At 39.1% G+C, this 18,194-nt stretch overlaps 2 protein-coding genes across 5 annotated transcripts in view; both read right to left on the bottom strand.

Moving 5' to 3' along the window:
• The window catches only part of RSU1 (Ras suppressor protein 1), a 120,968-nt gene extending 111,880 nt beyond the window's left edge, over positions 1-9,088 (bottom strand). The window contains exon 1 of one of the 2 annotated variants that reach the window (XM_026087145.1): positions 9,014-9,088. In XM_026087145.1, coding sequence (XP_025942930.1) covers positions 9,014-9,067 — 54 coding nt within the window. In that variant the 5' untranslated portion in view covers positions 9,068-9,088. Of the gene's footprint in view, positions 1-45; positions 146-9,013 lie in introns of those variants that run through there. The other variant, XM_026087146.1, reaches the window with a different exon arrangement.
• CUBN (cubilin) overlaps positions 9,066-18,194 on the bottom strand; it is a 155,866-nt gene continuing 146,737 nt past the window's right edge. For 2 of the 3 annotated variants that reach the window (XM_026087135.1, XM_026087136.1), the window contains 9 exons: positions 16,908-17,113; positions 15,863-16,025; positions 15,152-15,360; positions 14,329-14,476; positions 14,034-14,215; positions 12,806-12,971; positions 10,686-10,921; positions 10,195-10,283; positions 9,066-9,170 (listed from right to left, as the gene is read on the bottom strand). In XM_026087135.1, the coding sequence (XP_025942920.1) occupies positions 9,074-9,170; positions 10,195-10,283; positions 10,686-10,921; positions 12,806-12,971; positions 14,034-14,215; positions 14,329-14,476; positions 15,152-15,360; positions 15,863-16,025; positions 16,908-17,113 (1,496 nt within the window). In that variant the 3' untranslated portion in view covers positions 9,066-9,073. Of the gene's footprint in view, positions 9,171-9,529; positions 10,284-10,685; positions 10,922-12,805; positions 12,972-14,033; positions 14,216-14,328; positions 14,477-15,151; positions 15,361-15,862; positions 16,026-16,907; positions 17,114-18,194 lie in introns of those variants that run through there. The other variant, XM_026087137.1, reaches the window with a different exon arrangement.

The following is an 18,194-nucleotide window of genomic DNA, read 5'->3' as shown; positions in this document are numbered from 1 at the left end:
CGCCCTGGGCGGAGGGACACACTGGCGGCCCCCAGGGCGACTCACTGCGCGGTGCCGCGGCGACGGCGGGACCCGGGCGGGACTCGGGAGGGACACGGCACAACGGCTGCTAGCGGCCGGCGCCCCGCTCCCCGCTACAGCGCGCGCGCGCCCTGCCCCGCCCCGCCCCCGCGCTCCCGGCCCACGCGCAGGCGCACTGCCGCCCTCCCCCGGGGAGCGAGAGGCGCATAGGCGCTCCCCGCGCCTTCTAAGGCGAGCCCCTCGCGGGAGGGGTCTCACCCACAGCTAGGAAGGTGTCGCTCCGCCAGGCCAGTCAGCGCGCAGCCTCGATCCCGGGCCGCTGGCCATTGGCTGGGGGAGCAGGAGGAAGAAGTTCGTTGGCCAATAAGCGCGCCCCGTAGCTGACAGCGGGATTTGGGCCGCAAGTCTCAGGGGTCCCGCCTGCGCAGAGTGCACCTTGGGCGCATGCGCAGGAGCGGGCGTTAACGGTCGTCGTGCTTCCCCAGCGGGGGCAGCAGGGAGAGGCGAGAGGTGTGGTGAGGGGAGGGGAGGGGGGCAGCAGAGGAGAAACGTAAAATAGCCAGAGAAGGGGGAAGAGACTTTTACAAGCCCGTGCTGGCAAGACCTGTTTGAGTGAAATCCCAGGGTACGCAAGCTTGGAGGCACCAGACCAGCTCCCTCAGAGGGCCCTTGGCTGCCCCAGCCTCCTCTGCCTGAGGGAGCCTTCCCTCTAATGGGCCGGCTCCCAAGGCCTGAGGCGCTGGGTAGCCATTTCAAACACGCTCCCACGAGTACCATAAAAGTAGTCTGCCAGGTGAAGAAGCACAGTCCCTGAGGGAGATTTGCAGTATGATTTCTGCTGTGCTAGTAGACACTAGAGAAGTCATGGATATAGATGTAGTGCATCTACTTAAACATGGTAAAGCTTTGGTTGGAGCTCACGCCTTAGAAAGGACACTTGGCTTTGTTAGTGCTTCTGCTCAGATGGTGGCTTGTTTCTAAGTTGACCCACTAAGCCCATTAGTAGGATAATTTTACATTTAGATGAGTGGAGGACCTCTAGTTAACTTGACATCTGAGGTTAATCAATTCTTTCTTATTACTATAGGCATAATAGTATGATGCCTCTAATAACTATCATATGCTTAGACCTCTGGTCTTTCCAAAGTACAGTGATAATACTAGTTTTCATTCCTTTGTCACTTGGAAAGCACTTTACAAATGTAAACCCAAGAAGATAGACTGTGGTGGATGTGTCACCATTTCCCCCGCAGAGAGGGGAAAATGCATTAGGGCACACYTCCCTATAGCATATTTTTAGCAGAAGCAATATTTCTTAGTCCCTGAGAACAGTGCAGAATCTGGAAGGTGCTGTGCTCAGGGCAGTTGGTCAGCTCTATACCCCAGGGCCTGAGAGCTCTGGCTCTCCCCAGTCAGCAGCAGTTTGCAGCATGGAGAAGCTGCAGTGCCATAGAGCCTGAAAGCTTGGCCCCCCTAGGAGCTGACCAAGAAGGACTTCAGAGCACTCTGAAGTTCAACAAATGCTCCTCAAAACAAAAGATACTGTTGCAAAACATCTCTGATCCAATGAATCAGTAGTTTGTATCTTTCAAGGTCTTTTTCTGAATTTTCCAATCAGCTTTAGCTGCAAAATTAGTCACAAAATTGGGCCCAGATTCTGAGCACTTTTAACTGAACTATTCACCATGCTCTTGAAGCCATAACCTTGCTGCTTATAATGTGTTTATCTGTACAACATCTTTGATAGGAGTTAAACTTCTGTCATTCCCCAGATGTGGAAGCTTAGAGCAATTAATGGCTGAACCAATAAAATGACCTAAGGCCAGGCTACACATTCAGAATTACAGCCTTGAGTTTTGCATTTATGCTCCATATGCATTGCATGGTGTTAATACAAGCCTAAAGTAATATCCACAGAAACCAAGGTGATGAATGGGAAGTTGCCTAAACCAGCAAATGAGAAATACTACTAGAAGTGTAACTTAGCTTTTGCTTTTTTAGGAATGTAAGGATTTTGTTCTGGGCTGCAGTAGCATGTTTATCTCTGAATGGCATTCACTACCTTGTAGAGTCCTCTCCTGAAGTTAGGGACCACTTTCAGCTCTTTCTTACAAAACACAGCTGGAAGAACTTCTATTTATCCGGATTGCTCAGCAGTACAAGCATTCACCCAAATGTATAAGCCAATGATATACAGTTCCTTTTTATCTGCAGGGACATGAATCTGCATCACCTTCCGATCTAAGAAAGTGCCCTGGTTGCCACCAGCCAATTGTCGTCTGCCCGGAGTGCTTGGTTATTGTCTGAGTTGTAATCCCAAACACCTCACTGCCAGCATATCTACTAGTCTTGTTTCATTAAGAATGATCACAGGCTTCATTCGGTAGCAAGGAAGGGCTTAGCCAGATTAATTGTCTGTAATTATTCCAACAAGCATATAAAGCACACGTGCCTGTGAAAAGACACTGCCACAGAAATGTGTCTCCAGGGCTAATACAAAGCTTGCATGGCTTCTCATTGCCCTATTTATGCAGTGATCAAAACAAGCGCATATTAGATTGCACATGATCTGGATGTCCACATTCTACCTCTATCATAGGCACTTAATCACTCCCTGCTTAATGAACATACTCCCGTTACTTGCTTTTGACAGGACTACATTTTTTTTACCATCTACCTAATCTTATTATCATATTCTTGTGTAAACAGTTCATCTATCAATCACACCTTCTACTTTGGTTAATGCTTTAGCAAACATTTCATATGAGTAAACACACTAATCAATACACTAGTGAGGCCTGTATTGGATTTGGCAAAGAGAATTCGTCAGTCTTTCCTTTGAAAGCTGTTCAGCTCCTCATGAAGCACTAAATATCAATTGGATGAGAATGAGCAGGAAAGTAAGTATGCATGACTCACTATCCAAGTGTCAGGTCATTCACTGATCTTGAAAACTTAATTTTCAATTGTTCCATTAGCATTTGTACTTGTGAAGACAAATTTCCTACAGAGGGCCTCTGGCATTGCATTAATACTCTCTCCCCTATTTATCCCCTACCACATTTTCCCAGTACCTCCAGTTCTCTCTTAACCCCTTTAACCCCAACTATTGTGAGCTCCCTTTTTTACCCCCCTAGCTACATGCTGCATGTTCTGACAGGCTGGTAAGTCCGTGTTTGCTGACTGGCCGGCTGGAGACATAACCAAATACATGGCTGTTGAGTTCACAGTAAAGCCTTTTCTAGAATGCCGCTTATTTAGGTCTCTACTATCCAGCTACTATTTTTTTGTTTATGAAACAACTAGAAAATATCTTATAAGACTGCCAGTTTTGTTCCCAATTTGATACTGGGTTTAGTATAGCAAATGTCTGAATTCTTTGGAGAAAAAGATGCACATAGACAGACTTGCCTTCTGCTCTTAGGAAACCAGGTTAAAATAAGTGGACATCACACAGGGAATTGAATGCAAGTTTGCAGAGACCAAGCTTGTCACTGCTGTGTCACTACGCCCGAGCAGCTCTATCATTTTGATGCCTGCTTCACTCACACTTTTTAGCTTCTCTTTGTGCTTAGTGACAGTGCATGGTTCTTTGACCCCTAGGTGCCATCTACCCACTTTGCAGTTCCATCTGCCAGTGAGGGCACAGCTCTAGGTGGAGGCGCCATTTAGCAGATCATACATTTCTATTTGCAACATAATGCCTTTCGGCTGCCTAACTTACTGCTCTAATTAAATCCTTATCTTTCTCCCTCCCACGGCAGTGAGATCTTCCATGAACTCAATGAACGTGTGAGGTTGATGTATACTCAGGATAGTATGATAGACCTGCCACTGCCGACATGGTGTTAAGAGGAGAGAAAAGTGACTCTCAGCACTCGTTCCTCACAGCCTGCTCCAGTCTCCACTGTGAGGAAAGGTGGAGGCAGCTAGGACTGAGATTTGCCTTCCGCTGCTCTTCCTTTCCTCCCGGTCTCCTCCAGCCACTGATGGTCACAGTGTGGGGGAACAGCAAGGGAAAGAGAATCTTACAGGCTGCCCTGGCTGTGGCTGTGCTATGTAGTTCTTCTAACCAGGGAAATGTGGTTTYACATTATTACTCTGTTTTTACCTTTTTCCCTCCAAGAAAAGCTGTCATAACAATCAACTTAAATGCAGAGTTAACATATGATCAAAATGATACAATAGCTACAGGTACCTACAAAGCCAGGGGTACACATCTTGGCACTGCTGCTAAAAATTTACCCATCATAAATTACAGCAATTAATTGTGATACCTGTTACACAATTATCTATTTCACCGATCTTTGCCTTATAGAAACAGACTTCTACTAGAATATGGCCTCTACTTTATTACCAAACATTTTAAACATTTATTTGTAAGTAATCCTTTATTATTATTGTTGTTGTTGTTATTATGAAGAGTAGTCAGTGCTATTCATTTTCATTAAACTTCATTTTAATCAGGACTGCAGAATAATTCTGTGGTTTTCGATTAGCAGCTGACATAATTACACTAAATACTTAATTCTGGTGCCTAGGACACTTATCTTAAGTAATTGTGGGAAGCTCAGACACCCCCTCCTTTGCTTTATGAACCTGCTGATAACTGTTTTTCAGCCAAATTTGCTCGTAAATTTAACTAACATTGGCTAATGTTTTGGATTGACCAGCAGCACAGTTTTTAGCAAATTGACCATATATCTTCTCCCTCTTTCAGTTCAAGTAACTATAGGCATAACAATCCCATTCTTCTATTATTTCTCATTTACTATACTTTCTTATAAAGTATAGCCCTACCACACAGGAAAGGCTTTTCAAAAATAATGTTGTAGACCTTTTAGTGCTTATTTTTCAAATCCCAGTCTTTGAGGTGCTTACTATTTGTATGTAATTGTCTCCTAAACTAGATAAAAATAAAGAATAAAAATCTATATATGTAGGAACATGCAGAAAAAGATTTGCACATAAAGGTGCAGGCCCTGGAAAGTGAAAAAACATGCATATTCATTATCTGTGCTTTGTCATTTACAGTGGAGATGTTTGTAGTCATGCAGATAATATAATGCAGACGTGCGGTATTCAGAACTACCACATTATCTATAAAATAGTAACATGCACAGGCATAAAAACAAAAGTATTCAAGGTGGTGTTGCAATATAAAATCATAAATCTTATTAAACAGATTTTGTCTTCTTAATTGTATTGTACACTACAAATAACACATAGCAGTTTCTTAAAATATATTTTTTTAATTATCTATTTGTTTAATTGTTCCTGTTTGATATTGCTGCACAGTCATTTTAAAGCAAGTTAAAAGGTGTTTTAAATCACACCTTACCTTCCAAGACAGAAACATGGCTCAGTAACAGCTCCCTCCTTTAAGGACGTCCCCTTTAATAGTTCTGCAGTGGTATTTCTGTTGTGGTTCCTTACATAAAATGTTAGAGTACAGCAGTGGGTTACTTTGTTCCTGTTTTTTAAAGAATGGGTTTGATAATTTACTCTAATTTTAGACTTTGACTATTTTTGGCAAGAGTCAGTTGGATTAGATCAATTGAACCTTGTATCAGCAGCTTCATTCAACAGTCTTCATGAGCATAAATCCTCTGCTGGGTTTTCGTTTTTTCTAAAGAAACTCATTAACTCACTTAAAATTTGTATTGTATTGTATTTGTACCATTTACCAGAGTATTTGTAACATTTAAAGGTACACCAACCGCTAGTTAGTGTTGGATTTTTTTAATTTAATATTATACATTTCCATTCATCTTACAGTGTTCTTTAGTCTTTTTCTGCAGAAGTTCAATGATTTTGTAAAATTTGTTTGACATTATCGTAGAAGGCCATACTAAGACCAAGTACATTGTCCCAAAGTACAGTCCAGGAGTTTATCTGTATCAGAAAAATGTCAGAAAACATTTAATCTGTTCCAGTGTGAAACATGATTTTTCTCTCAGTGAAATCAACCTTTCTGACATACAGATTTCAACAAACTAGTGAGTTTAACAGCAGATTCCCTATACAGCTTAAGACTAAAGGTCAAATTACTGAAACTTGCCTCCTGTACATCACAGGTCACCCGATCATACCTAAATACTATTCACAAAGTCAGCAGGTAGGCCATCCTGGGGTAGGCCAATATATTGGTCTTCAGGAAACTATGTGTCAATAAGCTGTGTCACTGGTATCAGTCTCAATCAAAAAGCCACTAATGAACTTCATCCATTAAAACCACATACACATTTCTATTAAGTATATTTGTCAATTTTACTCCTGGCAAGGGTAAGGTTTAACCTGTCCTAGAGGATTCATTATCCCTAAGGACATGACGTAGTTCTAACAAGGCATAATTCTTCCCTCAAAAGGTGTGATCAGTGTTCAATGTGATTTTATTTTTAAAGTGTGATTGCTCTTTTTGTTGTAATTTGGAGGGATAGATATTGTAGAACATTTTCTTAGGTGTGTCTTTTAATTATTTTGTTTGTTTCAGGTAAATTAAATGAAGTCTTGCAGATATAAAAAAGTCACATGCAGGACATGCCTAAATCACTGTTACTGATTACACTCAGCTAGACTGCACTCAGCAGGACTATCTGACTGCTCCCAGAGAGAGCATTTTGCTTTTACAGCCAGTTAGACAAAATGTGAGACAGCCTAACAAATACAGCTCTGTTATAGCTTTGTACCTGGAATGGACCACAGCAGCATCCCAGATAAGAAGCCAGAGAGCAGTAAAGTGAGACAGCCAAACAGAAGACAAAATCTCGAGACAAAAAACCCAGGAAGCAGGCTGAGCTAAGGGCCAGCTAAAGAGACTTTTCTGTTAGAAACATTCTACCACAGGAAGCCAACTGGGCTTAAACAAGGCATGTAGACTACTGTACGAGGCAGAGATGTGGCAGTCACAATGAAATTGGGAATGTTATGCTGTTATGAAAACCCTTACGGAGCTGAGGCTGGGTGTGTTCAATCTAAAAATGCAGAAGTGTTATAAGAGTATCCATATTACACCTTTGTTTTTTAAAGACTCCCCATAGTGATGTTACTAAGATAGTATAGTGCTTACTAATGTTCAGAAAACAGGAGATGGGTGTCCCCATATCTCCTTAGTATCCAAGCAGTAAGTTAGAAGCATTCTCCTTTCTAACTAAGCGAATGTCTATGTTCTTAGAAAATGTTATTCAAATTAAGTAGACCATTCCCAATTTCACCATCTGTAGTGTTATGTTTGGATATTATATTAGACCTAGTTATGAAATTAGTAAAATGACTATACCTTTAATATTTCTTAAAATCTGACAGATGATAGGGTTTTCCCAGTGAACTTTAAGAAAGCTACAAAAGAGGAAATCAGTCTAAAACCAGGAATGTCCTAAGTAAGATGCAAGGCAGAAAAGCTCATCAAAAGACCTTAAAGTGTGATCTTATCCTCTGACATTTTGTGCAGTATTCTATTGCCTCTTCATAGGAAAACAGAAGGTAAGCAAATCTACGACCATCTGACTTAAAATGGTATAGGCAAAAAGTAGTAGCTTTTGTTTTGTCCCCTTCCCTACCACCATCAACAAGAGAAATAAAAATAGGAGGCAAGAGCCACCCTATTCCTTTTTGGAAGCAAAAGGAACTTCATGTTAAGCTAATATAGCAAGATTTCAGTTTGAACTAAGAGGAGGCAAGTAGCAAGCTAGTTAAGCTGAAGCAGCCAACAAGAATCTCCATCGGTGCATTAGTTTTATTTGTTCTTTGCTTTATTCTGTTACTGGTAGTCTATTTTAAATACCCATGTTATTTTATATTTAAACCTTTTTTAATGATAAAACTGATTCTGGATGATCTGACACATAAGACTCTCCAGCTGCGTGAATGTGACAATCCTTAACATTGGGGCACTGGAACTCTTGAACATGCACCTAGATCTCAAATGAAATTGCTTCACTATCCACAAATGACCAGTGTGCCTCTACAAAGACTTCATGGGCCAATTTGAGAATATGAGATTAAAGGATGTGTCTGTGCAGGTAAATAGAAGTGGGATCTGCTAGTAGCAGCTCCAACCAGCTCTCCCCAAGACAAGTCCTAGGCAAAGCAAGCCCTAAGCAATGTGGATGTGAATCAGTTTGTGCACTTGACCTTGGACCCTGGCCTTCTTTTATGTAGCCATGTAGACATAGTCGAAGGGATTAGGAGACAAGTGTCTTACAGGGATCCAACCAAGCAGGTGAGCTCTAGTGTATTAAACAGCACGATGGGAAATATGCTTTGCATTGTCTTACATTTTGCTATACAGTATATTTTGTAGCTATATCTCCAGGCAGTTCAGATCACTTGGTTCTCTGTACTGCTTGTTGTCTCCTGTATGGGGTTTTGAATAAACTTTATGAACTAGGATTGTATCATTCCTTGATTGTTAATATGGAAGCAGTTTGGCTTGGGCTCTTGAGCAAAAGTTTTCTCGGTCCACTGATCTGAAAACGTTTAATTTGACTATATGCTCTTTTATATCTTCCCTTATTAGAAATAGTAATTTTCTATTCTGCCAGCAGCTCAGTAGGGCATAAATGTCACCCAATTTGCTCCACATACAGATATTTCTCCTTTTTCCATGTTACGCTTTTCTTTCTCGATACTTGGAAGATTCTAAAATGCCATCTTACACCGAATTGTATTGGGTGGTGGTAGTTCACAGATTTCTCTCTTTCTTACCTATTACCAGATCATTTTGAGTTGTGTTTTATATCTTGCCATCTACTTCCTTTTTTGTTTGTTTTCTACATTTTCTTTTAATCAGGATGGGTTCTCAAACACTATAAGCTTTTTTTAAGTTTGTGGAATGATGGCTTTTTCAGCATCCGCTGAGGAATCTTCAGACAACTCCTAGATTTTGTTAAAACTGCCATTAACACTTTAATGTTGTCATTTATAATCAATTGTTGCAACAGTAACCTTAAGTAATTAACTTTGTTTTGAGTGACTCTTCCATAATACTTACGAAGTTAGAATTCTGATGAGGCCCATAGAAAATAGTAGTAGGTGAACAATACATTTCCCCTTACAGATCTGTCAGTGTTTCTCTGCTGTGATGTAAATTCCGCTTGCCTCTCCATTCCAGGTAATTCTCAGGAAATGAATCTGTCATTTTTTCTGGGCTGTGACAAAAATTGTTTCATGCTAGGAATCAGCATCATCCACACATCCCATGAACAACATTTTTTACATATGATATGAGAAACCACTGTAGTCAGAGCGACACTGAAGTTTGGGGAAGGAGCAAACTAATTCTAGTCAAAAGTCAATTAATATTTTTATGTCTTGTCCTATATGGAAGTTATATCTGTTTTACAAATGCTTAGGAAGTTGCCCATAAGTTGTCTAGGAAGGTGAAATATTTACTAAAAGTCTCATTAATTTTCATATAAATTCAATTTTAAAATAGATTTGAAGCCTGAAGATATTAAAACTCAATAAATACAATCACAGATGTGAACAAAGGACTCTGATCCTGTCATTGCTTCTAGATGTAGTTAAGTTTTAGTACCATGCTTGAGTACTTTATTCACTCAGGTTCTTATTCACAACATGCATTATTACAGAAAGTTCTTTAAAAAAGTTATCTATGTAAGTGGCTGTAGGACAGGGCAATTTTTTATCTATGTCTGCTTTTATTTTAATTTACCTGATACTTTCAAAGTTGCCTTGGGACAAAAATACATAACTCCCTAGAACTAATTAATAACAACTTTGTATCTTAACTCCTCTTATCAACTTCATATTGAATATTTTGTGTTTAAGTTTTATCTTAGCTAATTAACTTTTTATAATATTAAATGTAAAACTTTTTTTGCACATTTCTATAAAGCATTTGAATTTATATAGAAGAATATTAAAAAAGCATTATGTTTCAAATATTAACAAAAGCAGTTTCACTGTACTGTGAAACACAGTTTCGCAGTAGATAATAGTTTATTTTCAGTACAACAGGAAATCATGTTTGTTTGCCAGAACTCTAAATTCATAAGAACTGTATTCACAGTAATTTTTTAAAGGCCTTACTTTAGGTGTATGATCATAATCAGATTTCAAAGTGTTATTTAATGATCTAAAGTCTCTTCAGTGTAGCAAGGAACAGGAATGTATTTCTCATAAACAGTGTTCTAGCTTGTCCAACTTAACTGGAATCCTGATGGTAAAGTCACATACTCAGCGTGGAATTTTATATAGACTTGATGAGATGTAGCAGTAAAAGGTGCAATGTTTGTATCCTAAAATTAAAGACAAAAAAAATGTGTAAAACCTTTTAGAACACCAAGATCCTTTGGAAAAGCCAATCATAGCACAAAAACTAAGGCATGGATAGGATCATACTTTGGAAGGGACCTCAGGTCTGTGCTAGATACTGCTGGTGCCTTTCTTCCATAAGGTGTTACAAATACATGAATCACAAATGAAGCAACTAAATTCAGAGAAAAAAGCTTGCTGATGCCACCCACTAGATGTCACTGTAAGGTCTGCATTGAAAGGTTTCTAAGGTGGCACAGAAGCATTATGCCTTCACCTCTACTTATCTGTATGGAATTTGTGCCAGAATTGGGGAAACAATCTTAAATATGATACAATAAAGGTTCATCTTAACTACAGAGACACATACAGTAGAGAATACATACCATCCCACAGTATGGTCCGGTGGGCGGATAGCTGGCATCTGGCCCATTGTAAAGGATCAGATAGTTGCTACTGCAATCCCCTGGGTCATCGATTCTGATGAAATCAAAGTTCACTGTAACAATCCGTCCCTTGGGTACAATAATGGTCCACACACAATCAGTGTTGTTCTGGTACGTTGCAGGGTAGCTGGGACTTGCAAATGAGCCAGTTCTGCCATACAGTGTTCCTCCACATCCTAGAAATGAACACTGTTAATTAGCTCAAAAGCTCAAAACGTTCACAAGGTACTACACAATGTAGTATATCAGTACAGTATAAGTATTTGCCCTGAAAAACACTGAGTGACACTGCGAGCTGGAACAATGAAGGTGGATATACAAGCATTATTCCAAAAGGAGACAAAACTGAGGCTCCAGCTTTAATGCTCCAAGAGGAATAGACAAAGTACATTAGACCATCATTGACTATTAAAAAACCAAAATCCTGAAACTCCTTGGAGCAGGAACCAAAGTTTTAAGTCTGCCCTTTGCTCAGATGAGTGCCCAGCTAATCAGCTAGAGACAAATTCTCTTTGGCTGTTCTTTGGAATGAAGAGTAGTGAAGAATCATCATCTAATAGAAAAGAGCAGAGAACAGCTCAGACAAAATAACCACACTAAGTCAAAAGACAGGCCATCTATACGAAWATTAAATCTCCAACAGTGGGCAGAAGTAGATGCCCTGACAGAAAGGTAAGTATATAGCGTAAGAGTAAGCATGTGGAGATCATTGCCCAGATTACTCTTAGTCTCCAGCAATTTCCAGCTTCCAGAGATGACAGCTTTGTATTTAACAGTTTTTATCAAATTTGCCTTTCATGAATTTGTTCAGTTACCCCTTTAGTCTATGTAAATTTGTAGCATCCTATGGACAGGAGTTCCACAGCTTAACTGCATATTGTGTTAAGAACTGTTTCTTTCTGTTTGTTTTGAACTTGCCACCCCTTGGCTTTATCTGAAGACCTCTAGTTCTTCTATGGGAAAAGTCAATGAACAGTTGATCACTATTGACCATCCAAATAACACTCATAATTTTACAGAACTCAGTAGTTTCTTAACCAGATTAAAAAGTCTCAGCCTACATAGACATCCTTATATAGAAGCCATCACTCTTGCCTGAAAGTTTTCCAGTTATATTGGATTCTTTGTAAGAACAGCAGACCAGAACTGTGCACAGTATTCAATGTGTGGGTGAATCATGGATTTATACAGTGGCTATCTATTTTATTCTCTTTTGCTTTCCTAATAATTTCTAGCATCATATTTGCCTTTTGGACCGTTACTGAGCACTAAACTCCTGTTTTCATAGAACTGTCTATTTTATCCCCAAGATCTTGTTCCTGAGGGCTAATAATCAACTCAGAGCCCACATTTCTTTAGGTAGAGTCAGGATTGTCTTTTTTTCCCCTCCATGTTCTTCATTAACCCTTTTATCACCAAGCAACTCAATACTGTAAGGTTTTTCTGCAGTGCTTTTCAGCTGGCCATTAGCTTTCCTGTCTTCAATAACCTATTGTCACCAGCAAACTGTGTTACCCAACTATTCACTCTCATTTCATTGGCCATTTATGAATGTGTCTATTACATAGACACCACACAGCATTATAGTTAGGTTATTCTCCTGGGGCAAATTTCAGTCTTCCTTAGGCTTAGCAGTGCCTAGATCCCAGGGCCTATCTTGACTGGACTACTAAGGAAGTAGACTGAGTCACCACCATCACCACCACTCTGTCCATAGAAGCATAATAAGCAGATGGGAACCCAAGACAGATGTGCCAGATATTTTCTGTAGTCTAAACAGAAGAGGTAGATGCCCAGCTTAAGTGGCCTGAATGCCTTGATGATGCCTAAACTCAGCATTGGAGAGAGGGAGTTGGTTACATCAGGTAAATTGGATCTCACCCCACTAGTCTTCAGGGACAACTGCCCCTCTCCAGTGACTGAATATGGTGGACTAGGGTGCTTGAGAAGATTTTGAGTGTTCATGAGGCAGAGCCCAAACTGAGCAGACTGAATTCCACTTTTCAGTGTAATTCCTCTGTATACAATTGCTGGGTGGAATTACTTTGTTACAACCTTACCACTTGATGATGAGGTCCAGGTAATTTCATATCCATCATGAGCCACTGAAGTATCACTCTTGAAATGCAGGTAGACAATATGATTTTTAGGGAAGATGGGACTGGGCACAGTGTTTCCACAGAACCTGCCAAGTAGTGGTGATTGCCCATCACTCCCATTTCTGACCTTCAAGGGATACAAGAAACACTGTCAACATTAAATACCTGTGCAAATTATACACCAGTACAATTATGCAGTGATACAAGCACAGCAAGAAGTGTGTATGGACTTGTGTGCATACTATGATTGTCATCTTAATACTTTTATTTTTCCTACTAGATACTGCCATGTAGAAGGAAAAAGAGATTTAACTAGTCTGAGCTTTGCAAGCAGTTGCACAGAACAAGCATCATCATGGTAGCTAAATTTACAGTGTACGTCTCCTGACTAATAAAAATTATTTGGTTACTTAGTGGCTAAGATGTGCTTTTGAATGTAAGTCCATGTTTTACTTCTCATAAGAAATGTTAATATTCCAGATGAGAAAATTAATACTTTACCCTATAGACTGCTCCTTTCCCTGGTCACATTAAGAGACAGATCATATTACATTAGCTCAGATTTAATCTGAATTTTTTCTGAGCTGTAATAATGATGATGTTCAGACCCATTTCCTGAGAGGGTAAGGAGGATAAGAAAGGAGAACAAAGTAATTATTCTGCCACAGCCATCTGATTTTTGTCATCTCACCAATGAATAGGGAAATCCTCAACAACCATGCAAAGAAGCAGTAAGAGTTGTACAGGAGTGTACACTTTTCCTTGACACCAAGTGGCTTGGCAGGTATCATGCACTTGTTACTGCAGCTTATTTATCTGCTCCTTTTTTAAGAAGAAAAATCAAGTAGATAGACTCTATTGCTGGAATGAAAGTACTGAAATTTATGGCTTACTGTTCATCCACAGATGTTAACATCAAATTAAAAGTATGCCAGCTTGCTCTGTAACTGCATCAACAAGAGCTAAGTGAAGATGAGTTAACTGATAATAAAACTACATATTCATTTGTTTTAGAATTGTGTATTCTTTAACCTCTTACTATAATATCTGAGCAGTTTCACTATAAAACCATAGCAATAAATTAGTTCCTAATGTCAATTCAACTTAACCTTGATCCAATCCTATTAATGTTCTTTGACTTCATCAGACTTTGACTCAGGCTCAGAAAGTATATATACTTGCTTGATACCTCTAAGAAGTCACGTGAACATTGGATGCTGTCCTGCAGACTGAAAGCATGGAAAAAGAGAGAAATTGTGTGATTCAGTGGAGCTCGTAGAACAATAGAACAATCTATATTGTTGGGGTGATGACCAGGCCAGCCAGGGCTCTTCAGATAACCAAATGACTGGTTATACTCTCTGCTGCAACCTTGAAAAAAAACAGAAACACATAAGCATTTCAGATCTCTGTATTGCTTTTTACTATACGGAGTCAGTAAAGGAAATGGTTGACGGATGTTTTAGACATTTCTTCAAGCTTACCTGTAGCTTGATAGGTAAATCTAACTCCATTGTTAATCATATATTCATCTGATTTGAAAGTCACAATGGCAGTGCGGTCATAAGAATAAAATTCAGGGACAGAAAAGGTTTCGGTGCCACAGAATCTATGGGCTGATCCTTGGCTGTGCTGGAATTCAATACATACCACAAGTTACTTTCATTTAGTGATCTAACATGGTTTTCTACTTATTAACTTCAGGTGAATAGATCTTTCAGAACTTTCTATACCAGTTATGCAGTCGCATTCTAAAGTTCTCATGGAAATCACTTATTAATGTCTCAACATCTTACATTCAATATGATGAGATGCAAGCCAAATGTAACAGTATTTTCATGCCAAAATAAGAAACAATGAAAGAAGGTTTAGAATAACATAATACAATGGACACAGACTTTTTTTTTTTCCTGATGCCTTCTACAAACACTCTTCTTGGCATGAATATTCATTTTTATCATGGTTCTTGGATGGAAGCAAGTACAATCAGTTTATGAGAACCTGCTGTTGGGCCGTATTTTCTGAGTGTTTAAGTTTGGCAGCTCTATTACTTGGTGCAATGGTGAAAAATTGTGTAATACTCAGCAGGTCAAATTCAATGTATATAATGTGCTTCCATGAAGTCAATGTACCAGTTACACTCCTTAAGTGGGGCATAGTGCATAAAGCTTTGGATGTACCCCTTCATCCAGAATAATCAATGAATCTATTGCTAAGCAGTGGCCTTCTCCTCTCTTTGCAAAGTGTGAGGGGAGCTGGATGTGGGTAGCTGTGAATAAAGCATAGTAGCAACTGTAAATTTCCTACCATTGGTGAATCTTGGAGCTCTAGGTAATTCTGAGAGCAGTCTTGGTTAGAGTGGAGGTGGAAGGCCTCTACCACCAACCTGACTTGCTGCTGTGGAGGGGCATCAATGATCCACATACAGTGGGTAAATGGTGGATATTCATTTGGAAAGTTAGGTGATGTTGCAGTCAGGAAGGTGGAAGTTGCATTGTATGTTCCTCCGCATAGTCCTGTTTAAAATAGTAATAAATGCATCACAGAAGGAAAACCTTTCCAACTGGGGAAAAGGGCTTACCTATTAAACAAAGTTACACTGGACAGTATACTTTTGTATCTACCTGTAATTCTCTAGAGAAAAAAAAAAAAGTAGAAAACATTCTAATGCTATGTCTATGTATGTCATGAAATGCAGATTTGTTTGTTCTCTGTAACATCAGGATACATGTTAGCAGTCTATGATAGCATGTTCCTGTTTTGCACTCTGGTCTGATAACCCCCCTGCAGCCAGAGGAGACCAAAGAGAATCCCACCGGAGTCCAACAGTGCTGCTTTGAGCTTGCTTATATTGAGATGCTCTGTAGAGCTATGCTGAGGACTCTCTTCTCCCTTTCCTGGACCCTGTATCTATAATGAGTTTTGATGATTTAGTGTTTAGGTGTATATTTCTCCATAAGAGTCACAACAATGTGTTACATACATATAATACATAAACATAAATCTATATATACTTACGATCCACTGTGGTGTAGGTAGCATTGAAACCCTCCCTTTCCACAGAATTATCTGTGATAAATTTCACAGTCAAGAAATTACTGGTAGATAGAAAAGGAGCTGGCACCATAGATCCACAGTACGTGCCAACTAAACTGGCATTTTCGTTATCTCCATCATATAGCTGAAGAGAGAAAAGCATATAACCCGCTAATATTTTTGGCACAAGAAACAAATAAATAGAAATCAAGTTCTCTGCCCCCCCCCCCCGACATTACAATTTCTCTTACTTGAAAGCACAGAAGGTGCTTTTGTGCTTTAACAGGATGTCGTTGATGACTACAATTCTTCACCGTCAAATTAACTAATTCTGGTGGATGGTGTAAATCTCATTATGGAACGTTCTGGTCTCATTTCAGCAAATCAATCAAAAATTTATTCTATTTTAATTTGGGGGTTCTGTTTTATTTTTTATATGGAAGCTCAAACACTTTTCAATGGGAAAGGTTGTATTCATCAAAATGTAGAATTCATTGCTCTTTGCATTGAGCATCTCTAATGCTCAACTGGCTCTACTGGCTCTATAGCCATCTTCTGGATGGTTAAGATCTTTGTGGATCTTGTTTGGGAGCATTGTACTATATATCCTAGGTTTTATGTGCTCATCACCAGCAGAATAGCTTTCAGAGGTGAGCATTTAGCATCAAGATTTATTTATTCAAAATTTTAAAAATAAAAGTATTTTCAAGCGATTTGGTATGATAATGAAATCTTCAACTTTACTTCCTGAGTGCTTGACTTTTGTTTTTTGTCTATTCTGTGGATTAAATACTCATTTATATAGGCAGTCTGCGGACAAAAGCTTGTCCCCATAACAGTCAATGTCAAAATTCTGATTGGCTTCCAAAAAGGCAGGATTTCATCTGCAGTAGTAATCTAACCCACTGGACAATTATAATTATTTTCAGTAATTGAATTTCTTCATAAAGCCATTTTCTATTAATTAAGTTTTAACCTCATGGTTATGTTCTCATGGACATGTTGTTAAAATACATAGCTATCTTACTTTGACATAATCATATCGGCAAGTTCGAGCAGACTGTGCTTCAAGGGCAAATGAAGTGAAGGTGAGGTTGATCAGTTTGTTTTCAGGTGCAGTTATGATCCATATGCATTCCAGATTTTTCTCATATCTTCTGTTCATGTTGGAGACTGGAGAGCCAAAGCTATAAGCTGAATTTGTCAAGTAACCACCACAGCCATGCTGAGGTCCTGTTAAAGAAGCAGCTTTTTAAAAGCAATTCCTGGCATTTATGTAATCTTCAAATCTTTAATGTCAAGATAGCAGCTTTTTCTGCATTATAGAATATTACTACCCCATCTCACAAAGACTACTTGAATAATTAAAATGCTCACAACACAAACAGCTTTAGGTAGATAGGGATTACAATTAGATCTGATAGAATTAAGAAAGGCAAGAGCCAGAAAATACAGGATGAATGACTTACTCCACAAATCTCTGGCCTACTTTATTACCAGCTTTGAAGCTAAAACTCTTAGGACTGAAATGAATCCTGGGAAACAAAAATTGTGAAGGGTTAAGAGTGCATTTTTGATTGCTACTTCCTTAAAGAAACTTGATTAGTGGAGACTGGATGAGCAAGAAATTCTAGCCACCAGGCTCATGTTTTTTGTTGAATATGAAATCTGCATCTACTTCGAAAATGTAGCTGCAGATGTTTTTAAAAAAGAATGTAAGAAGACAGAGGACAGAAATTAAGTAGCAGAATAATGGTTAGAAAGTGTTTTAACATAATTCTTACCTACCACTAACAATACTTGGACAGTAGGGGGCACTGAGTTGTTAACTTTCAAAATCTGGTTAAAAATCGAGTGGCTTATTTTGGCAATACAACCTTGTTCCAGTGGCACTGAATTTGGCAGCCTCTATCTGGGATCCAGACTCATATTCACTGTTTCTGGCGGTGTTGAATTTTGTGGGAACTTACAAGTGAACAACCCCTCTGAAAAGCAGGCTACTTTTCATTTGGATTTCACGTATAGAGCTAAGTCCTTAGCTGTAGTTACTCATTGTGAAAATTTGAATCCTATAATGTTTTCAGTCACACTGAAATCAATGACTTTTGGACAAAACCAATTACTCAGAAGATCAGAACCCTCCTATTACATCTAATCACAAACAAGCAAAAAATACAAACTACCTGAAGGGATATTCTTTTCTTTTCTTTTTCTTTCTTTCTTTTTTTTCTTTTTTTTTTTTTTTTGTAGTTTGATTTCCAGAAGTTGGACTGGGTTAGTAAAACTGACCACTTTTCAACTTTAGGCTCTTCCA

Source organism: Apteryx rowi, unplaced genomic scaffold, assembly GCF_003343035.1.
Source record: "Apteryx rowi isolate R43461 unplaced genomic scaffold, aptRow1 scaffold_704, whole genome shotgun sequence".
NCBI lineage: Eukaryota > Metazoa > Chordata > Aves > Apterygiformes > Apterygidae > Apteryx > Apteryx rowi.
Note: the sequence above shows the minus strand (reverse complement) of the source record. Positions and strands in the feature narration are given on the sequence as shown.